The 24,340-nt window shown below is 45.2% G+C and overlaps 1 protein-coding gene across 1 annotated transcript in view; it reads right to left on the reverse strand.

The window, feature by feature from the left end:
* Positions 1-499: 499 nt before the first annotated feature.
* The window catches only part of LOC132870850 (CMP-N-acetylneuraminate-beta-galactosamide-alpha-2,3-sialyltransferase 1-like), a 36,708-nt gene continuing 12,867 nt past the window's right edge, over positions 500-24,340 (reverse strand). Inside the window, exons 2-6 of the mRNA XM_060904761.1 lie at positions 8,275-8,465; positions 7,686-7,865; positions 7,532-7,577; positions 7,067-7,186; positions 500-673 (exon numbers count right to left, since the gene is read on the reverse strand). Coding sequence (XP_060760744.1) covers positions 500-673; positions 7,067-7,186; positions 7,532-7,577; positions 7,686-7,865; positions 8,275-8,465 — 711 coding nt within the window. The remainder of the gene's footprint in view (positions 674-7,066; positions 7,187-7,531; positions 7,578-7,685; positions 7,866-8,274; positions 8,466-24,340) is intronic.

Consider the following 24,340-nt stretch of genomic DNA (forward strand, 5'->3'; position numbering starts at 1 on the left):
GATTAAGTATTACAAATACCTTTGTCCTGCTGGGGCATATGATACTCCCCCACCCCCAAATCTAGGATTGAATACACAGTTTAAATACATAAAGAATTACAGAAATTGTGCATAACAACAGCAAGTAAATGTATACCCACAGTACAAATAACATTTATATAGTATGTGTATCTATATACAGTATACAGTACTTCATGTCAAACTTTGATTTATTTTGAATTAAAAAAACAACAAAAAACTAAAACAAACAAGAAGGAAAAATGTAATTTGGGAGCATCAGATGAAATGTTCCCTCTTTTCTGTATTTTATATTTAGCTGAAGCAGGCATTTTATTGTTGGTGATAACTGATTGGGAAAACTGGCAAAGCATTACAGTTGCATTGCTACTAAATCTAAGGAGTTGGTCTGAGTCAGTGCCACATCCATGCAATGAGGGTTAAAGGTTAGAGCCAGAGAGGGATCTGTCTTTCAAAATCTTTAACCATCTGATATGAATAGCTAATTTTTCCATCCTTTATACATTTTAATTTTATTTCTCTTTTCAAGTTCCAGCATGACGTTATATTCAATGTTCCCATGGTGTTGGGCTCCTTTCATCCTTTGATGATATGTTTTCTCATAGTAATGGTACCATATTCCATCATTCTTTGCCCCAAATCCAAAAACATTCACCTGTGACAGAAAAAAAAGATAATTATTTATTTAAAGACCATGGTTTCATAAGATGCTAAAGAGGGTGGCATGGTGGTGCAGCAGGTAGTATTGCTGCTTCACAGCTCCATTGTCCCAGCTTTGATTCTGAACTCAGGTTGTTGTCTGTTTAGATTTCCTGTGCAGGTTCTCTCCTGTGCAATGTCCATTACTAGTGCATCTCAAACAAACAATTAGAATATCATGAAAAAGTTCATTTTTTTCATAATTCAATTAAAAAAAGATAAACTTTCATACATTCTATATTCATTACACAAAGTGAAATATTTCAAGCCTTTTTGTGTTTTAATTTTGATGATTATATCTTATAGCTCCCCTCTGAAGAATCACCACCTTAATGTGGTGGAGGGGTTTGTGTGTCCCGGTGATCCTGGGAGCTGTGTTGTTGGGGGCATTAACCCCTGGTAGGATCTCACAAGGCAAATTGGTTCCAGCGGAGGAGCCAGATTAAGAGCGATTCATAGAACCTGATGAAACAAAGAAGGAGCTGCAGCACCTTGTCTGGGAGTGGGAAACTGGGGCCTCCTCCTGGAGCCAGACCTGGGAGGGGAGCTCCCCAGCGAGCATCTGGTGGCTGCGCTTTGACCCATGGGGTCCAGCTAGGCACAGCCAGAAGAAATTACATGGAGCTGCTACCATGTGGGCTCACCACCCACAAGGACAAGCAGCAGGGTTGGGTGCATTGTGGGCCAGGTGGCAGATAAAGGCAGGTGCCTGGGCATGCTGATCCTCGGCAGCACAGACTAATTCTTGGGATGTGGAACATCATCTCTCTGGTGGAAAAGAAACTGGAGCTGGTTTGGGAGGTGGCACAGTACCAAGTAGATATAGTTGGGCTCGCCTCCACGCATAGCACCGGTTCTGGAACCAAACTCCTGGAGAGGGGTTGGACTCTTTCCTTTTCTGGACTTGCCCAGGTTAAGAGGTGCTGGACAGGTGTGGGGATACTCATGAGCTCCTGGCTGAGTACTGTTGTTTTGACGTTCTCCCCAGAGAACAAGAGGGTCGTCTTTATGTGACTGCAAGTCACTGAGAGGAAAACTCTGACTGTTCTTTGTGCTTATGCACCAAACAGCACTGCAGAGTATTCAGCCTTCTTGGAGTTACTGGGTGGTGTCCTGGAAGGGGTGCCACCTGGAAACTCCATAGTTCTCCTGGGGGATTTCAACACTCATGTGGGCAATGATATAGAAACCTAGAGTGTGGTGATTGAGAGGAACGGCCTGCCTGATCTAAACCCAAGCATTGTTTTATCGTTAGACTTCTGTGCTCATCATGGATTGGCCATAATAAACACCATGTGTGAGCATAAGGTGGTTCATAAGTGTACTTGGTACCAGAACACCTTCAGCCAAAGATCGATGATTGACTTTGTGGTTGTATCATCAGATCTGTGGCCATATATGTCTTGGACACTCGGGTGAAGAGAGGAGCAGAGCTGTCAACTGATCACCACCTGGTGGTGAGTTGGATCAGATGGCAGGGGAGGCTGCCGGACAGACCTGGCAAACCTAAGCGTGTAGTGAGGGTGAACTGGGAACATCTGGCGGAGTCCTCTGTTTGTGAGGTCTTCAATTCCCACCTCCAGAAGAGCTTTTTGTGCATCCCGGGGGAGGTTGGGGATGTGTAATCTGAATGGACCATGTTCAAAGCCTCCATTGTACAGGCACCTGGTAGGAGCTGTGGCCGAAAGGTCATCGGTGTTTGTTGTGGCGGTAGCCTTAGAACCTGCTGGTGAACACTGGTGGTGAAGGAAGCCATTAAGCTGAAGAAAGAGGCCTTTCAGGCTTGGTTGGCCCAGGGGTCCCTTGAGGCAGCAGGCAGGTACTGGGAGGCAAGAAGGGCTGCAGCTTCAGCAGTTGCTGAAGCAAAAACCCAGGTGTGGGAGGACTTTGGGGAGGCCATGGAGAAGGACTTTCGGTTAGCCACAAGGAAGTTCTGGTAACCTGTTCAGTGACTCAGGAAGGGGAAGCAGAGCTTGCCTCAGGCTGTGCGCAGCCAGGGATGAGAACTGCTGACCCCAACTGGAGATATTGTTGGACAGTGGAAGGAACACTTTGCTTTTCCTACATATCCTCCATGGAGGAGGTGGAGTCTGAGAATTCAGGGAACGCTTCACCCATATCACTGGCAGAGGTCACTGAGGTAGTCAAGAAGCTCCTTGATGGCAAGGCGCCAGAGGAGGATGAGATCTGCCATGAGATGCTGAAGGCTCTAGACATTGTTGGGCTGTCTTGGCTGACACCCCTCTTCAATGTCACGTGGGGGTTGGGTATAGTGCCTATGGAGTGGCAGACCAGGGTGGTGGTTCCACTTTTTAAAAAGGGGGACCGGAGAGTGTGATCCAAATATAGGGATATCACACTGCTCAGCCTCCCTGGGAAAGTTTATTCCAGGGTGCTGTAAAGGAGGCACCAACTGATTGTTGAACCTCAGATTCAGGAGGAGCAATGCAGATTTCATCCTGGTCATGGAACGATGGATCAGCTCTTTACCCTGGTAGCATTGTTGGGGGGGGGGGGTTCATGGGAGTAGGACCAGCCAGTCTACATGTGTTTTGTAGATTTGGAAAAGGCTAATGACTGCCCCCCCCCCAGGAGCTGCTGTGGGGGGCACTGCAGGAGTATGAGGTATCAGGGTTGTTGCTACAAGACATCCTGTCCTTGTACAACCAAAGTGTGAGCTGTGTCCATATTCTTGGCACAAAGTCAAATACATTTCCAGTGGGTCTTGGACTCTGCCAAGGCTGCCCCTTGCTGCTGATCCTGTTTGCAATATTCATGGATGGGATCTCAAGGCTCAGCGGGGGTGAGGAGGGTGTCCAGTTTGGGAACCTCAGAATTGCATCTCTGCTCTTTGCAGATGATGTGGTTCTGTTGGCTTCTTTAGAGCATGACCTTCAGCATGCACTGGGACAGTTTCCAGCCAAAAGTGAAGCAGCTGGGATGAGAGGCAGCAGCTCCAAGTCTGAGGCCATGGTTCTCTGCTGGAAAATGGTGGAGCACTCCCTCTGGGTTGGGAGTGAGTTGCTGCCCCAAGTGAAGGAGTTCAAGTATCTCGGGGTCTTGTTCATGAGTGATGGTAAAATGGAGCATGAGATGGATAGGTGGATTGGGGTGGGATCAGCAGTAAAGTGGGCATTGTAGTATAATGATTGATCCAGACCATGGTGAAGAAGGAACTGAGCTGGAAGGCAAAGCTTTTGATTTACCAGTCAATCTATGTTCCAGCTCTCACCTATGGTTATGAGCTATGGGTAGTAACCGAAAGGATGAGATCGTGGATACAAGTGGCTCAAATGAGCTTTCTCTGTCGGGTGGCTGGGCTCACCCATAGAGTGAGGAGCTCAGACATCCAGAGGAATCTCAGCATAGAGCCGCTGATCCTTCATGTCAAAAGGAGTCAGCTGAGGTGGTTCGGGCATCTGATTAGGATGCCTCCTGGATACCTTCCTTTGGAGGTTTTCTGGGCACGTCCAACTGGGAGGAGCCCTCAGGGTAGACCCAGAACATGCTGGAGAGATTATTTATCTCATCTGGCCTGGGAGCACCTTGGGATCCCCCAGGAGGAACTGGAAAGTGCTTCTGGGGAGAGGGACACCTGGTATACCCTGCATAGCCTGCTGTCACCACAACCTGACTTTGCATAAGTGGAAGAAAATGGATGGATGAAGCTAATAGCTTATGAAATTCAGAAATCCAATGTCTCAAATTATTAACATATTTCCTACAATATCAATATCAATCAAAAAAAGATTTACAATCAAGAAATGTCCAACTTCTGAAAAGTATGTTCATTTATACATTCAGTACATGATTGCTGCTCCTTTACTATGAATTACTGCATCAATGTGGCATGGCACGGACGCGATTAGCCTGTGGCACTACTGAGGTGTTATTGAAGCCCAGGTTGCTTTGATAGTGGCCTTCAGCTCATCTGTATTTTTGAGTTGGGTGTTTCTCATCTTCCTCTTGACAATAGCCCATAGATTCTCTCTGGGGTTCAGGTCAGGTGAGTTGGCTGGCCAATCAAGCGCAGTTATACCATGGTCAGAAAACCATTTGGCAGTAGTTTTGTGGGCAGGTGCTATGTCCTGCTGGAAAAGAAAATCAACATCTCTATAAAGCTTGTCAGCATAAAGCATGAAGTGATCTAAAATCTCCTTGTAGATGGCTGCATTTACTGTGGACTTGATAAAACACATTGGACCAACACCAGCAAATAATGTGGCACCTCTAATGAATACACCTTGGATTCTGTGCTTCTGCACTCTTCCTCCAGACTCTAGGACCTTGATTTCCAAATGAAATTCAAATGTTACTTTCATCTGAAAAGAGGACTTTGGACCACCCAACAACAGTCCAGTTATTTCTCTCTTTAGCACAGGTAAGACACTTCTGATGTTGTCTCTGGTTCAGGAGGGCCTTAATATTAGGAATGCAACAGTTGTAGGCCCTTTCCTGAAAACATCTGTGTGTTGTGGCTCTTGATGCAGTGACACCAGCCTCAGTCCACTCCCATGTTATTGAATTGACTTTTCTTGATAATTCACATAAGGCTGTGGTCATCCCTGTTGCTTGTGCGCCTTTTCAGCAATGACTTTCTGTCACCCTCCTTGTGGAGGGTGTCCATGTTCATCTTCTGGACAACTGTCAAATCAGCAGTCCTCCCCATGATTGTGGTTGTGTGTACTGAACCAGACTGAGAGATACATGGTATTTCTTCTGTTTTTCTCAAATTTCAAATGAAATACTCTAATATTTTGAGATTTTTTTCTGCGCTGTAGGCCATAATTATCAAAATTAAAACAGAAAAATGCTTAAAATATTTTAGCTCTTGTGTAATGAGTCTAGAATATATTAAATGTTCACTTTCTTAAATAACTGATGGAAAATATTGAAGTTTTTCATGATTATCAGGGCACAGGCACTTACACATGCAGGTGCAGGGGAGAGCAGGTGTCACAAACTGGTAACCAAATCCAAATCAGTAAACAGAAGGCATAGTCAGGATCAGGCATGGGTCGGACGATTGGCAAACAGTATGTCAGTGGGCAGGTGAGGGATCAGAGTCAAACAAATGTGAACAAATTCAAGTGGTACTAGAAGTCAGGCAGGAAGTCAGAAGGCTCGGTAAATTCAGGTACGGGACACAGAATGATACTTCGCAGAGAGCATTTGTGAATGCTGGGCTTATGTAAAGCAGTGATTAGAGGGGATGATGGAAAACAGGTGTACTTCCTAGAATTCAGGAGATGGGGGTGCTGTGGCATTTATGAAATATCATCCAGAGTGGCCATGTTTGAAGGCCGCTCCGAACTCAGATTTTCAGTGCTGTTACTGACAATGATATTCTAATTGTTTGAGATGCACTAGTCAGGATTCCACTGGGTTCTGTGGTTTCCTCTGGTAGGCCCCTGAAATAATACTTTATAAAAGATATTTTGCTTGCAATACAGTACTCAGTGTATTGAGGTAAAAATTTATACTGTAGCCCATCTTGATTCTGCAATTTTATTCCACTCTTCCTTGCAAAAATGCTCAAGATCTATTAAATTTCAAGGGGATCTCCAGTGAACAGCCCTCTTCTAGTTTTTCCGTTGGATTTAACATTTTAATTAATTAATTAATTTGTTCATTCATTTTACTTGGATTAGTGTTTCACTTTTGAAGGTATTTATGCTGAAATAGTTTGGTATTTGGAGCCATCCATGATTCTTCAATCTTGACTAGAACACCAGTCATTGAAGAGAAGCAGCTCTGTAGCATGATGCTGCTCCCACCATGCTTCACTGTAAGTATGGTGTCCTTTGGGTGAAAAGCTGCCATGTTTTTAAGCCAAAAATTGAGCATCTTTTAGAATTATGTCCATAAAATTCTACCTTTGTACCAGCAGACCATGATACATTTTGCCACATGGTGATTTGTGTCCTTGGAATTTTTTTTTTTAATGTGCATAAGGGCTTCTGTTTTGCCACACTGTCCTTTCACCCAGATATGAAGAATATGAGAGATTTTTGTCACAGGCAGGGAATGACCAGTACTTTCCAGATATTTCTGCAGCTCTTTTAATGTTGTTGTAGACGTTTTGAAAGAATTCCTAATAAGTCCTTCTTGTATTCTCAATCAATTTTGGAAGAACATTGTGTTCTTGCTAATATCACTGTGCTGCCCCATTTTCCTGACTTCATTTATACCCCACTCCTAGCCAGTACCTTTTGACAAGGCATTATATCAATTTCCAATATGGCTTGTAAATAGTTTTCTATATTCATTTTATTATTTTTGCTGATGAAATAACATTTGGTGTCCAGGGATCTCTCATGAAGACACTATGGCAAAATGGTGGTTTTACCTGGTCACAAATATGCAGGGCCAACATGAGTATGAGGAAGCCAGTGGAAGGATATCTCCCATGTTCCCTTAACCAGTTCTTGTAGACATATCTCATGAACTCAGGGCTCATGATCATCACCTATAACAACAACCAGGGAGGACGTTGTCAAAAGAAAATGTATCTTTTTTGAACATTTGTACAATATGAATATTTTAATGCACTATGCACTGAAGCAGCACTAATCATAGTAAATCACTGGCTGCTTTCATGAATCATACAAGAGGCATGTCATCATCTTATCATGGAAAAATGAGTTTCCAAGTAACCCCAGGCCAGATAATCATCAGTTTGTCCCAGTATTTAATTATGCTGAGTAGCATGACATTTAGTCTGGGTTGGGTAGCTCTAAACATTTAAGGAATCAGTTGTCATTTCGTAATGTGAAGAGCATTAATTGGGTTATTATTAAAGATGTTTACTCACCTTGTCTTTGTTTGCTTGTATTGTATGTTTAACATTTGTATATGTGCTAAAGCAACAAAACAAAACAAAAAAAAAGACATCACATTTAAACAATAACCTGCTTGTGTAGTATGATGTACAGATCAGTTTCACATCATAGCAAGTGTGCCCTCACTGTCTAATGTGTTTAGTGGTGAAGATACTAATGAGCCACTCCATGTCCAAAACTTTAAATGGCAGCAGCACCAGATGGGTGGAGTTGTCCAAGTCCATAGCACTCTCAGGGTACATGGCTCGGTGTGTGGTCTTTGATCCCACATCCCTCTCATAGCCTATAGTGGGACCCCGATTCATCCTATGTCACAATATTACATTTTGTCAAGGTTTTACATCTGTATGTACAAAAAATAATGGTCTTTCTGTTTATCAAAGTGGAGATAATGACATATGAGCTATTTTTATCCCTAATAAATTTATTTATCCCTGATGAGCAAGCCTGAGGTGATGGTGCCAAGGAAACACTCTTTCAGACAACAAGAGGAAGAAACCTTTAGAGGAACCAGACTCAAAAGGGAACCCATCCTTATCTGGGTGATAATAGATAGCGTGATTATAAATAACTCGCTTCTATAACTGTGTCCTATAGAGTCACAAAGTACAACTGTGTAATCAGGAAATTCATGATAGTTTGAACATGAAGTCTATTTTGTTGAAGTTATCAACTGTTGATATAGAATATAAAATTGACTTGAATTGATGAGCACCTGATAATGAAGTCATGAGAATCTATTATATGACCATAATGGGATCCGATCAGGTTGTCCGAGTTGCCCACCACAGCACAGGTTCTGCAGCGGTCAGGACCAGCATCATTGTAGTGCTCCTTATCAGGGAAGTGTAAGAACAGAGGCTCCACAACATCTCTGTATTTCACTTTATGGTATGGTTGTAGAGTCTGACAAAATATAAAAAAAGAGTGTACTGTTCTAGTATTTGCATGGATATAGCAAGCTTTTTTTTAATCCTCTGTACTGTAGTAGAATTCAAGAACAATGCATCATTTCACTAAAAACAAAGAAGTTCCTTTGTCTTTTGTCATCCTGTAAACAAAGAGTTATAATTAAAAAACAAAAGAAAAATGGCAGGTTCAAGTTTGTTTTCTTTCAATGAATGAATTGTGCTTTAATATGATATACAGTGGTGCTTGAAAGTTTGTGAACCCTTTAGAATTTTCTATAATTTCTGCATTAATATGACCTAAAACATCGTCATTGTCATTAAAACCACTGAGAATCAGCAAACTACAAACATGGACCCTCCGAACTACAATTCCCAGAACACACAGCGCCCTCTGTCTCCCGCCTACTGAATCACAGCTGGCTTCCATTTCCTCAATCACCTGCCTCTCCATATAAGCTCCCTTCACAAGCACACCTTTGCAAAGTATTGTTCTGCTCTCAGTTCATACCAAGCCTTGTATCTTTTCTGACTGCCTATTACATTTCTGACCCTTTCTACTTTCTTCTCGTTTCTCGCTCTTTGTCTTTCCCACATTACGTTGTTTGCTTATCACCCAACCCTCGCGAGTTTACCAACACCAATTCTAGTCCTTCAATTTGGCTTTGACCTTCAGCAATCTGTCTTCCTCTGCGCATACATCTGTAAGTGCCTACATTCTCAAAATCAATTTTCAAACAAGTCATAAAGTAGATAAAGAGAACCCAGTTAAACAAATGAGACAAAATATTATACTTGGTCATTTATTTATTGAGGAAAAAGATCCAATATTACATATCTGTGAGTGGCAAAAGTATGTGAACCTCTAGGATTAGCAGTTAATTTGAAGGTGAAATTAGAGTCAGGTGTTTTCAATCAATGGGATGACAATCAGGTGTGAGTGGGCACCCTGTTTTATTGAAAGAACAGGGATCTATCAAAGCCTGATCTTCACAACACGTGTTTGTGAAAGTGTATCATGGCACGAACAAAGGAGATTTCTGAGGACCTCAGAAAAAGCGTTGTTGATGCTCATCAGGCTGGAAAAGGTTACAAAACCCTCTCTAAAGAGTTTGGACTCCACCAATCCACAGTTAGACAGATTGTGTACAAATGGAGGAAATTCAAGACCATTGTTACCCTCCCCAGCAGTGGTCGACCAACAAAGATCACTCCAAGAGCAAGGCGTGTAATAGTCGGCAAGGTCACAAAGGACCGCAGGGTAACTTCTAAGCAATTGAAGGCCTCTTTCACATTGGCTAATGTTTATGTTCATGAGTCCACCATCAGGAGAACACTGAACAACAATGGTGTGCATGGCAGGTTTGCAAGGAGAAAGCCACTGCTCTCCAAAAAGAACATTGCTGCTCGTCTGCAGTTTGCTAAAGTTCATGTGGACAAGCCAGAAGGCCACTGGAAAAATGTTTTGTGGACAGATCAGACCAAAATAGAACTTTTAGGTTTAAATGAGAAGCATTATGGCGGCACGGTGGTGTAGTGGTTAGCGCTGTCGCCTCACAGCAAGAAGGTCCTGGGTTCGAGCCCCGGGGCCGGCGAGGGCCTTTCTGTGTGGAGTTTGCATGTTCTCCCCGTGTCCGCGTGGGTTTCCTCCGGGTGCTCCGGTTTCCCCCACAGTCCAAAGACATGCAGGTTAGGTTAACTGGTGACTCTAAATTGACCGTAGGTGTGAATGTGAATGGTTGTCTGTGTCTATGTGTCAGCCCTGTGATGACCTGGCGACTTGTCCAGGGTGTACCCCGCCTTTCGCCCATAGTCAGCTGGGATAGGCTCCAGCTTGCCTGCGACCCTGTAGAAGGATAAAGCGGCTAGAGATAATGAGATGAGATGAGAAGCATTATGCTTGGATAAAGGAAAACACTGCATTCCAGCATAAGAACCTTATCCCATCTGTGAAACATGGTGGTGGTAGTATCATGGTTTGGGCCTGTTTTGCTGCATCTGGTCCAGGACGGCTTGCCATCATTGATGGAACAATGAATTCTAAATTATACCAGCGAATTCTAAAGGAAGATGTCAGGACATCTGTCCATGAACTGAGGCCCTGTCCACATGGCAACGGATTCAGGTGAATCTGATAAAATTGTTTATCGTTTCGGCATGGCGTCCACACAGCACTGGCGTTTTGGGTGCCCCAAAACGAAATCTTTTGAGAACGGGTTCCAGAGTGGAAAGATCTGGCAATGGTGCCATTGCGAAGTCGTCTGGATGAGTAGAACGGATTTGTTTACGATGACGTCACAACCACGTGCTTCACGCCGGGTAGAAGTGTAACGAACTCGATGCGAGTTGTCAACAAATCCTATAACTTGGTTCATGAAACGCGCTTACAAAATATTTTCACTGTGAATATTTATTGTGTAATGGTGCAAAGTGTGTGAGAGAGAGAGAGAGAGAGAGAATAGCCCTGAGGGCAGAGTCAATCCCGCCAGCAAAAATAGGGAAAAAAAAAGGAGCGATCTCACCTCTTCAGATTTTGGTTTAAGTCCTACAATACATTTCTCATAGGGTGTAGAACAACAAATTAATCCATCAACATGTAGCATTCAATTTATTCCGGACCATTAAAAGACGCCACTTTCCGCATAGAATCATATGTCATCCTCGCCGCCATATTGGATAGGTCAAAGCGGAGAATAAAGATGCCTCATTCATGTGCTGCGTTTAACTGTACCAACAGGTTTGCCGTCCAAACGAGATCACATGGGATTACCTTTCACAGGTGAGACTGGAAAAATACTTTTCATTGTATTTGGTCATTATAACGTAATTTTACGAACAGATTTTTCTGACTTTGTGGCTAATATGAAGTCTCGCGCATAATAGTTTATGCGCATGCGTCCTTACTTCTTCTATGGTTCTGGTGTCTCCGAAGGGACCATCTTACAGTGCCCCTAGAGGTGTGGCATGTGTATTGCATCGTTTTCAGCAAGCGTTGCGTTGCCATATGTACCTGATATTTTACTGATCCGTTGCCTATGTGGACGCGATATTTTTTTAATAACATCTCGTTGCTGTTGTCGTGTGGGTGTAGCCTGAATCTCAAGAGAAGGTGGGTCATGCAGCAAGACAATGACCCTAAACACACAAGTCGTTCTACCAAAGAATGGTTAAAGAAGAATAAAGTTAATGTTTTGGAATGGCCAAGTCAAAGTCCTGATCTTAATCCAATGGAAATGTTGTGGAAGGACCTGAAGCGATCAGTTCATGTGAGGAAATCCACCAACATCCCAGAGTTGAAGCTGTTCTATTGAGGTATTTCACCTGACGTCACAGGGTCACGTGACGCCCCGGTGTCCGCCATTTTGAACGTCAAGCTACATACTAACGCTGCAGACAGAGAGGGAGAACCAGCTTGAAAAAAAAACGTGTTACAGACACCTAGAATAGATTAATTTGTCAGTAAGCACTCTATAAATAACCGTGGTGTTTGCTTGTTGTGCTGTGGGCTGCCACAACAGACAGGGACAGCGTGCAGGACGCTCCTTTTACCGGTTTCTAGTGATGGGAATTTCGGCTCTTTTTCGGGAGCCGGCTCTTTTGGCTCTTCTTACTATAAGGAGCCGGCTCTTTCGGCTCCCAAACGGCTCCTGAGATTTTATTTTTGATTTAATTGCTGCAATTAACTAGTTAATTAATTACATTATTTATATTTTATCAATAGGATGTTTTCCATTTTATTTTTTAGTTTTTGTAGCCATTGTAAAGCTTTGTAAAGTATAGCAGTGTAACAATGTTCTAGCTATAGAAATAAAACTTACTTACCAATTAATAAATTATTTTCTCACAAACATAATGCAAAACTGTGTTATATTACCAATATAAAATACACAGCTGATTTTCCCCTCCTCAGGTGCCTCACAGACTCCTCTCCCCTGCGCTCCACAGCTTTAAGCATTACACCAATTTTCGTATTTTCGCAGCTGTGAATGACATCAACCCCCCCAACCAAAAAAGTAGGCGTACACCATGCTACTTTTTTTCCTTTGAATGGTAATAGACAACACAAAGACGCAATCGGACAGCAACTTTTTTTGTGAAAGTCTCTCTCTCTGAGGCACCTAAGGACAAAAAACTAATTCGGCTCCCCAACTCGGCTCCCGTCGTTCACTTCAAAGAGACGGCTCTTTGAACCGGATCGTTCGCGACCGACACATCACTACCGGTTTCCTACTGACCCAGACAAGAGGGCCAAATGGATTGCAGCTGTGAAGAGACAGGATTGGGAGCCAACAGAGTACTCCAGACTTTGCAGTGATCATTTCATTTCAGGTTAGTTTATCAGTTAACGCAATTTTGATAAAATATATAGTAAAAAGTAAATGGGTCAGTGTTTGTTAACCCATCTGAGCAGTGAAACAAGGCGGTGTTAATTTGTCTAGGGTTGCATGTAGCAGACATCAGACATAAAACGCAATAACAGAGGCTAGAAAGAAACGGGACACAGAAATAAATAAACAGGGCTCCATACCAAGGCTGGGTACAGTGTTTGTGATAAAAGACAGATCCAATTTAACACGAATCACAGCTTACTTTCTTGTTAAAATGTGCAAAGGTCTCCACCATCTCATACCGCCTTGCACTGAAGGACTTAAGCATGCCATCCAAAATGGCTGCGTCACGTGACTTGGTCACGTGGGTGAAATACCTCAATATGGAGGAATGGGCTAAAATTCCTCCAAGCTGGTGTGCAGGACTGATCAACAGTTACCGGAAATGTTTAGTTGCAGTTATTGCTGCATAAGGGGGTCACACCAGATACTGAAAGCAAAGGTTCACATACTTTTGCCACTCACAGATCTGTAATATTGGATCATTTTCCTCAATAAATAAATGACCAAGTATAATATTTTTGTCTCATTTGTATAACTGGGTTCTCTTTATCTACTTTTACCGACTAGTGGCCTAGTGGTAGCGTGTCCGCCTCTCGATCGGGAGATCGTGAGTTCTATTCACGGTCGGGTCATACCAAAGACCATCATAAAAATGGTACCTACTACCATCTGGCAAGGCACGCTGCAATACAGATGTGCATGGGGAGTTAAACTCTCGTGGTAACCAGAGGACTAGCCCCCCACTGTAACCCTAGCTATGTAATAGACGAGAGGCCGAGGGCTATGGAAACTGAGATCGGCGCCGCCCGATACGCCACCATACAGAGTTGGCCTGGTTGGTACTTGAGTGGGAGACTGCCTAGGAATACCAGGTACTGTAAGGCGTGGGAAGGACTTTGACTTTTTTTATCTACTTTTAGGACTTGTGTGAAAATCTGATGTTTTAGCTCATATTTATGCAGAAATATAGAAAATTCTAAAGGGTTCACAAACTTTCAAGCACCACTGTAAAATATATTTTAGTACCCTCCACAAATATTAAAAAACACTGCTTTACATACACACTAAACCTCATTTCCATAGAAAGGTCCAGTTTGGACTTCAGTTTTGAACAATACTGTATATGTATTTATTCTTCATAATGGTTAAGTCGTATTTCATCCTGTAGGCTCTGGTGTAAGAATAGGCCTAATGTATTCTCTGAGTGTCATAAAAAGCGTCTAAAAGGAGTTGGCGTCAGGAAGGGCATCCGGCCGTAAAATCCCACCAGAACCTAGATATGACAAGTCAACCAAACACAGCCACGGAAAATGCTAGGGTGTACCCCACAGGCGATGTGCAGGGGCCTCACTTGACCACTGTGATAAATCAGCAAGGGCTACTGGTCCAAGGACATGACCGGCTAAAGAAGTTAGTCCAAGTGAGAGTGGGAATGCTGAATGTTGGCTCGATAACTGGAAGAAGTCAAGAGGTGGTTGGTTTGATGGAAAGAAGAAAGATCGACATGCTATGCATACAGGAAACATGATGGAAAGGAAACAAGGCAAAGGAACTGGGAAGTGGCTATAAGCTACATTTCAGTGGAGCAAACCAGCAGGGAAGGAATGGAGCGGGGATTGTGATATCAACATCTCAAAGATAGCATAGTCAGCATTAGCAGAAGGAGTGATAGGGTGATGAGCATTTGACTTAGTCTTGAGGAGACTGTGAACATCCTGTGTGCATATGCATCCCAAATTGGCTGTGAGGAAGAAGAGAAAGAAGCCTTTTGGGAGCAGATGGATCTGAAGACTGGTATGATGACAGAGGGGAGGTTGATCCTGGGGGCCGATCTAAATGGACATGTGGGCATAGGGAGAGGAGTGGTCAGTGGCGGTTCTAGGATTTTTCTGAAACAGGGGCCACTATGGGGCCATATGTAACCTTCAGGGGCCAACAGTGTCGCCACCATCTTTATCCAGTGATAACGCTGCTTGAATGAACATTGGCGACAAGGCAATATGCACATTATCCAGCAGGTGGCGGTAAAACATCTTTGCTGACAGTGTGAAAAACATAGGAAATATGTACCAAGATGGCAGAGCCCGAGACTTGCCATGCCAAAAGGCTGAACATGACATCCAGTGTTCTATATCTATGGCTGGAGTGTCTATCAACTTATACACTAGGTCACGTCCCTGAATACTTGGTTCCCTGCCATTGAGCATCTTCTGGACTATGCAACAGGACTCTGGTCTGTGGAATTGGAGTGTGAAATTACTGTGGACTCTGTGCCACAAGGCTGTGTAATGTGACTCATTCTTGCACCCATTTATTACCCATCATAGTCTTACTAAATTTATTTACCCATCATAGCCTTATTGTAAATAGGCTACCAACCTGATTTGTGCATTTTGTTTAGTGGACTGCATAATGTTAAACATCATACCTCATCTCATCTCATTATCTCTAGCCACTTTATCCTTCTACAGGGTCGCAGGCAAGCTGGAGCCTATCCCAGCTGACTACGGGCGAAAGGCAGGGTACACCCTGGACAAGACGCCAGGTCATCACAGGGCTGACACAGACAACCATTCACACTCACATTCACACCTACGGTCAATTTAGAGTCACCAGTTAACCTAACCTGCATGTCTTTGGACTGTGGGGAAAACCGGAGCACCCGGAGGAAACCCACGCGGACACGGGGAGAACATGCAAATTCCACACAGAAAGGCCCTCGCCGGCCACGGGGCTCGAACCCGGACCTTCTTGCTGTGAGGCGACAGCGCTAACCACTACACCACCGTGCCGCCCAACATCATACCTATATTGTTTATTTTTATAACTTACTATTCTACAGTATACTGCTTCTTGGCATCTGTGGGCTCTTCCAAACGGCATCTCACTGTACTTGTTTACTGACAATAAAGAACATCATCATCTACGCTACTATCCAAGCACACACATGAATAATTCAGTACCCTTTTTCAAACTTAAATAAAACATTATGAATCAGTAATGTTTGTAATAATTCTTTTTTTATTCATTCTGTGTGCATAAAGGGCAGATAAAACAATCAACAACATATAGGATAGGAACATATAGGATAACAGAGGAGCAACAGCTTTTAACTGTAGGTGCAACAACATCTCATTCTCTCTCTCTCTCTCACACACACACACACACACACACACACTTCTCCTCTATGCAATCTCAATTAATACCATTTCCAGAAATACCGGTACAATACATTGTATTATTTGTAGTCATCTGGTTTTGCCTACTGCATCATGTTTTCTCTGACCTGGTGAAGAGGGGCTTGGGCTAACAGACTGCTACTGCAGTTGTTGACCGTCCTGTGGCGCTGGTGCCTGCATACTTGGGCCCAATCCCAATTCTAATTTCTACCCCTTCCCCTCCCCCTTCCCCTTGGCCCTTCCCCTTGAAACTGAGCTACAAGGGATAGGGCTTGAAATTCAACCCCTACGTATTGGGATAGCCCTTCAACGATCGCATACGTCATCGCGTACCTCCGTCAGCGTTTACGTTAGCAAAACGCGACCAAATGCGTCATTGGCTGTGACCAGCCGCTACAGTCAGAGCCAGAACCAGAAATCTCTGCTGGCAGGGTGTGATTTGTTAACTAACACCACTGAATGGGATATCTTTGGCGCTTCATGCACCACATCCGACAGAACGAGGTGTCAGAACATTCATGTAAACAATAAAAGCGAGAATAACAGAACAAAACGTACGCAGTCAAGCAACCGAAAACAATACTCACTCCCAAAGCTTTTTAGCAGCAGCTTGGATTTCAGAAAATCGCTGCTCATTCTCAGCTCGAAAGCGAATCAAGTGGCGTGTTTCCTCTGGATAACAACTTAAAACACGTAAATAATGGAGAAAATACATTTATGACAATCTTTCGCCGCGGGAACCGCCATCTTTCTGAAATCCGCATGAAATCTCGCTGAAATCTGCATGGCATTGTGGGAAATCACTCAAACCCCTTCGTTCGGAGTCAGCTCCAGGAAAATCTCTGTTTGGAGGGGTACAGAAGCCCTACCCCTTCCCCTACCCCTCCGCGTTAACTGGGATTGGGATACCCCTACCCCTTCACGTGAACACACAAAATGGAGGGGAAAGGCCAAGGGGTTGGTCCAAGGGGTGAAATGGGATTCGGCCTTGTGCTGCCTTCGTTTAAACCCTCACTTTCAGTTTTTCTTTTGATAAGAAACTGCTGAATTCCCTGCGTCTTTCTTTTCATGCTCTCTCTGTCTCTATATCTGCCAAACATGATAGTTAAGATTAACACAAAATCTTGAGCTTTGAATAAACAGGTCAAAGCTATTGCTTTCTTACCAAACAAATTACAGCTTAACATCGCTAACAAGTGCAGTGACTTACACGTTTAGAAGCCAACAGCTTTAATGTAGTTACAGTTTAGTTTAATACAAACCTAAACTTAACAACCAACAAGAAGATTTGACTCAGTCACCAAAGAATGAATTCGCCTAGTTGAACATCAGTCTCGTCGCCGCTGACTGGCATTAGTACTTGTACATCCTCTTTGATCGCATGGAAGCGGAATGGTAAACGCTGTGGTAATGTTAAGCAATGGGGAAAAAACCTCCACGGGTCTGTTTCTTCTTCCATTCAGTTGTATTGACGCAACAGGCGCACTGCCACCAACAGTTTGGGGGTGGAACTGCACCAGTGATTATTGAATTCTCAGGTTGTTCTTCTCGCCAGTTGATTGACAGAACAGGGGCACTTCAGGGGCCAATCAAATTAGAGGTGGGGCCACAGCCCATGTGGCCCTGCCCCTAGAACCGCCCCTGGGAGTGGTTGAGAGAGTGTATGGAGAGTGGATGGAGAGTGGGGAATTGGAGACATGAATGACAAAGGGGAGAGAGTGATTGATTATGCTATGTCCTTTGATCTGGCGATATGCAACACTTTCTTCCAGAAAGTAGAGAATCGGTATGTGACCTACAAGAGTGGTGAGAGGGAAAGTCAAATAGGCTTTCTAATGTGTAGAAGGCAACGTCTGGAAGAGGTGAGAAACTGCAAGATCATAAATGGGGAGTAGGTGGCAGCACAGCACAAGGTGGTGGTGGTGCATATAGAGTGGAGAGTGGCCAGGAGAAGTAAACGGAGGCAAATGGAACTAAAGATGAAGTGGTGGCAGTTGAAAGATAGAGAGCTTAAGAGAGAGTTTAAAGACAAAGTGTTGGAAAGAACGCGACCATACACTGGAGTCCAGCAGTGGTGGGAGGAAAATAGTAGAGTGATTAAAGAAGTGGGTGAAGAGGTATTAAGCAAAACATCGGGAAAGGGACCTCTGGAAGATAAAGAAGCTTGGTGGTGGAATGAAGTGCAAGAAGTGGTGAAAGATAAGAAGGCAGCAAAAAAGAAATGGGAGCTATCTGGATCACAAGTAGATACAGAAGAGTTTAAACAAGCAAAGAAAAGGGCAAAAAGGCGGTGGCTGTAGCCAAAGCAAAGGCATGGAAAGAGGTGGAAGAAGAATTGGAAATACTGGGAGGAAAAAGGAAGTTGTACAGGATTGCAAAGGCTCAGGACAAAGCGTCAAGGGATTTTACTCATGTAAAGCAAGTTAAGGATGAGCAAGGAATGGTGCTAAACAATGAGGATAAGATCAAGGAAAGATGGAAGACATATTATGAGAATTTGCTTAATGAGGAGAATCCGAGGACAGTTTTTGGGGACAGAGTCCCCAATCAGGGTTTAACCACAGATATAAGTAGGGATGAGGTGGAGAAGGCATTAAAAAAGATGAAAAATGGAAAAGCAAGTGGGCCAGATGGTTTTCCAGTGGAAGTATGGAAGAGTTTGGGGGAAGAGGGAGTGGATATGCTGTGGGACCTGATGCGAAAGATCGATCAGGAAAAGAAAATGCCAAATGAATGGAGAGATAGTGTTATCTATCTACAAAGGAGAAAGGAGACATCCAGGACTGTGCCAATTACAGAGGTATAAAATTGATATTGCATACAATGAAGATCTGGGAAAGGTTAATCGAGAAAAGGCTTAGGGTAGAAACATCAATAGGCGATGAACAGTTTGGTTTTATGCCAGGTAGGGGAACCATGGATGCAGTTTTCTCAATGAGGCAGCTAATGGAAAAACATCAAGAAAGGAGAAAGGGCTTGCACCTGGCATTCATTGACCAAGAAAAGGCATATGATAAAGTTCCTTGACAAGCATTATGGAGGTGCATGAAGATTAAAGGCGGGCCAGAAAAGTATGTGCGCTTAATACAAGATATGTACTTGGGCGCTAGAACTCCAGTAAGGAGCAGTGTGGGCTTGACTGGATGGACTACTGTTCAAATGGGCCTGCATCGGGGTTTTCTCCAAGTCCCTATCTTTTCAACTTCATAATGGATGTCATCTCTGAGGGAATAAAGGACCCATCTCCCTGGTGCATGCCGTTTGCTGATGGCATTGTGATATGCTGCACAAACAGATTGGAAGTTGGAAGGAAATTGGAGCTTTAGAAGAGAGAGGGTTAAAGATCAGCAGGAAGAAAACCGAATACCTGAGTTTCTGTGATGGAAGTGAGGGTGAGGTTAGTATGCAAGGGGAGTCCTTGAAAAGAGTGGAGAGCTTTAAATACATGGGATCCACTGTGGCAAGTGATGGAGAGTTAGATGCCGAAATAAAACAGAGAATCCAGGCAGGTTGGAGGAATTGGAAAAAAAAACATCAGGAGTATTATGCGACAGAAAAATAAATATAGGGACCAAGGGCAAGGTTTATAAGACAGTCGTAAGACCAGCACTGCTATATGGAGCAGAAACATGGGCTACAAAGAAGATGCAAGAGAAAAGATTAGATGTGGCTGAGATGAGAATGTTAAGATGGGCTTGTGGGAATACTGAAGATGGACTGAAATGAAATGAATGAAAGAATAAGAGGAACTATTAAGGTGACGGAAGCTTCCAAGAAAGTGCAAGAGAAGAGACTCCAGTGATATGGTCATATAATGAGAAGGGAGGAGGAGCACGTTGGAAGGAGGGTGATGGAAATGGAAGTGCAGGGAAGGTGAACTCGTGGGAGATTGAAAAGAAGATGAATGGACAGTGTGAGGGAAGATTTAAGAAGAAAAGGACTTACAGGGGAGGAAGTGCAGCATAGGAGCGAGTGGAGGAGACTTGTCAAAAACGCCGACCCCACATAGAAGTGGGAAAAGGTGGAGAGAAAGAAGAATGGTTAAGTAATATTTATGATATTTTTTATAAATAATTACATATTGATTATTTATCAAACACGACTATAATCACATTGATCACAAGAAATTGGCTGAGGAGTTTATCATTTAACCAATAAGATAAATCAAAAGTCAAGGATTTGTTCCCTGACACACACACACACTCTTACACTTGGGTTTGTGTTTCATGCTGGAAGGTACACCTTCATCTTCAGCCATCATGAGGCCTGCAGGTTTTGTGCCAAAATAAATTGGTATTTTGAGCTATTGATGATTCTCTTTACTATGACTAGAGGCCCACTCTCAGCTGCAGAGCAGCAACCCCATACTATGGTGCCGACACCACCATGCTTCAGCATAGGTATGGTTCTGTCAAAAAGAAAGAAAGAAAGAAAGAAAATATATACCTTGATCTCATTGGATGACAACAAATCTCATTGTCTTAGGATACCAAATATTTTAGCCAAATACATCTCACATAACCCTTGCCTTTACATTTATGTTGTGCTTTCTGATCCTAGACTGGGAGTGACCAGTATTTGCCAGATATTCCCACAGTTTCTTTAAATTGCCATACAGTGTAGGTCTTTTGGCAGCGTCCCTATGATTTTGTTTGCCTTTTCATCAAATTTGGAAAGAAGTCCTTTTCGTCATACAGTCACTGTGGTGTCCTATTTTCTCAAGTTGTTGCTTGCCTTCACAGTGTTCCATGGTACATCTAATGCTTTCATGGATTCAGCAGTTGAAAGAAACCAAGATGATGTCAAAAATGTTTTAGAGAAATAGCTGATATTTATTTGGGTTTAATCACGATCACTTCATTAATGACAGATGTAGGATAATTACTTTTGAATGTTAGTTTGAATGTGATTGGGTAATCCTGAGCACAGTCACATGACCCATTATAAAAGGGTGTGCACACTTATGCAACCAGTTTATTCTAATTCCCCCCCTGTGGCAGCGGGGGCGTGGTCAAGCGCTGGTCTGTGACAGGAGGGTGGAGTCAGGGAAGGTAAGTGGCAGAATCACTACACCTGATGGCAATTAACCTGTGTTTGTGTGTGTCTTCCCAGTGACCGCGCCCTATTTAAGGAGGGAGAGCAGAGGAGCTCATCCCTGGACGAGACGCTGGTGTGTGTGTGTCTCTGTGTGTTGGAAACACATTGTTAGACTGAAAAATGTGACAATAAAGCCTCTGTTACACCTGATCTCTGTCCTGCCATCCTCTGTGCTCCCCCCACAAGTAGGGAACCATTACAGTGGTGCCGAAACCTGGGATCCAGGGTGGAGCACCAACCGATCAGCCCCATGGAGTCCTCCCCGTTCGCCGACCTGGTCTACGCCCTCGCCACGGCCCAGCAAAGCCAGCACCAGGTGCTCGTCACCCTCCGGAAGGAACAAGAGCGGTGCTTCGAAGCCCTGGTGCTGGCCCAGCAGGAAGACCGTGAGGCGTTCCGGCACCTCCTTGCGTCGGCTGGGGTCCACCAGTGCTCCGGCCACGGGCCCGTCTCCCCTCACCGTCACCAAGATGGGCCCGCAGGATGACCCCGAGGCGTTCATCACGCTATTCGAACAGGTTGCAGAAGCCTCGGGGTGGCCGATGGAGCAGCGCACGGCACGCCTCCTCCCCCTCCTAATGGGAGAGGCACAGCTGGCAGTGCTACAGCTCCCCGCTGACCGCCAGCTGGCCTACGCGGACCTCCGCCTGGCCGTCCTCCAGCGCGTGGGGCGCACTCCAGAGCAACAGCACCAGCGCTTCCGCGCTCTGCGCTTGGAGGAAGTCAGCCGGCCGTATGCGTTCGGCCAGCAGCTCCGGGACGCCTGCTGGTGGTGGCTGAGGGCCGACAACCGCGACGCCGAGGGAATCATCGACCAGGTGGTGCTGGAACAGTTCATCGCTCACTTACCCGCAGGAACCGCAGAGTAGGTCCAGTACCACCGCCCAGCTTCACTGGATCAGGCAGTCGAGCTGGCTGAGGATCATTTGGCGGCTGTTCCGGCGGCAGGACAGCAGACGGCGTCGACTCTTCTCTCCTCTTCTCTCTCTCTCTCTCTCTCCCCCTCCTTCTGTGTCCCGTCCTCGCCCCATTCCCCCACCGCGGAGACGGGGGCCGGCACCACCCTAGCCGGCCCACCGCACCCGCGGTGCCCTCCCGTTTCTCCCTTCTGTGTCTGTCTCTCCCCCCCCTCAGGTGAGTGAGCCCCAGAACACCGGTGCAGAGGGAAAGCCCGGGTCAGTTTGCTGGCGCTGCGGGGAGCTGGGCCACCTTCAACAACAGTGCACGGCAATGGAAGTGGGCGCGGTGGTTTGGATCCCCGACGCGCCAGAGGCCGCCCTTGATCGGGCCGGAGCGTATCGCATACCGGCGAGTATCCAATGGGCTACATATCAGGCGTTGGTGGATTCGGGTTGTAATCAGATCTCAGTTCGCCAAAGCCTGGTGCAAAACGAGGCATTGGGGGGAGCACAGGGGGTGAAGGTGTTGTGTGTGCACAGGGATGTTCACAGCTACCCTTTGGTGTTGGTCCACATCTTTTTCAGAGGGGAAAAATTTATAGTGAAGGCGGCGGTTAATCCTCGCCTTACCCACTCTTTAATTTTGGGGACTGATTGGCCAGGATTTCGGGGGTTAATGACATGCTTAGTAAAGAGTGGGTCCTGCCATTTGACAGGGGGAGGTCCCGGTGTCACTTTGACGGGAGCAGCTGTCACAGAGCCATCTACGTCATCTCCGTGTCAGAGTGAGGAGCCGCTGGCTCCTCCTCTCTCTATTGGGGAATCCCTCGCAGATTTCCCATTAGAACAATCGCGAGACGAGACTCTGCGACATGCGTTTGACCAAGTGAGAGTAATTGATGGTCAAACGCTCCAGCCAAACGCCACCCTGTCCTTCCCCTATTTCGCAATTATGAAGGATAGGTTATACCGAGTGACGCAGGACACTCAAACTAAAGAGCGAGTCACGCAGCTTTTGATTCCGAAGAGCCGCCGGGAATTGGTATTCCAGGCGGCTCACTTTAATCCCATGGCTGGACACTTAGGGCAGGATAAGACACTAGCCCGAATAATGGCCCGATTCTATTGGCTGGGGATTCGCGGCGATGTTCGTAGGTGGTGTATGGCATGCCGCGAATGCCAGTTAGTAAATCCAGCGGCCATTCCAAAAGTGCCTTTGCGCCCTCTTCCATTGATTGAGACCCCGTTTGAGAGAATTGGGATGGATCTCGTCCGGCCATTAGATCGGTCAGCACGAGGGTACCGCTTTATATTAGTTCTGGTGGACTATGCAACGCGATACCCGGAAGCAGTGCCTCTGTGCAATATCTCAGCATGCAGTATTGCAGAGGCACTCTTCCGCATTATCTCCCGAGTCGGAATCCCGAAAGAGATTCTGACTGATCAAGGCACTACATTCATGTCACGGACACTGCGCGAACTGTATGGGTTATTGGGGATTAAGCCGATCCGCACCAGTGTGCATCACCCACAAACGGACGGTTTAGTGGAACGGTTCAATCGCACCCTCAAAAATATTAAAAAATTCGTAAGTGAGGACGCACGTGATTGGGATAAGTGGCTCGAACCCTTGTTGTTCTCAGTGCGAGAGGTTCCCCAAGCCTCCACGGGGTTCTCCCCATTCGAATTATTACATGGGCGCAAGCCGCGCGGCATCCTAGAAGTGCTGCGGGAAAATTGGGAGGAGGGACCTTCACAAAGCAAGAACGAAATTCAATACGTTATGGACCTGCACGCAAAACTCCACACGCTCACCCACCTAACTCAGGAGAATTTGCGGCAGGCCCAGGAACGGCAAGCCTGCCTGTACAACAAGGGTACGTGCCTAAGGGAGTTCACATCAGGAGATAAAGTACTCGTGCTGTTGCCCACTTCAAGCTCCAAATTGATCGCCAAGTGGCAAGGGCCCTTTGAGGTCACATGGCGAGTCGGGGACGTCGACTATGAGGTGAGGCGAACGGACAGGGGTGGGGCACTACAAATTTACCACCTCAACCTGCTTAAACTCTGGAATGAGGAGGTCCCCGTGGCGTTAGTGTCGGTGGTTCCGGAGAAGGCAGAGCTGGGACCGGAGGTTCAAAAGAGGGCATTGGCATCACGCACCTCTCCGGTCCCCTGTGTAGACCACCTCTCCCCGACCCAACTCACGGAGGTCGCCCAGTTGCAGACCGAGTTTTTGGATGTGTTCTCGCCCCTGCCTGGTCGCACCAACCTCATAGAGCACCACAGAGACGCCCCCGGGGGTAG

This window comes from Neoarius graeffei, chromosome 2 (assembly GCF_027579695.1).
Source record: "Neoarius graeffei isolate fNeoGra1 chromosome 2, fNeoGra1.pri, whole genome shotgun sequence".
NCBI classification, from domain to species: domain Eukaryota; kingdom Metazoa; phylum Chordata; class Actinopteri; order Siluriformes; family Ariidae; genus Neoarius; species Neoarius graeffei.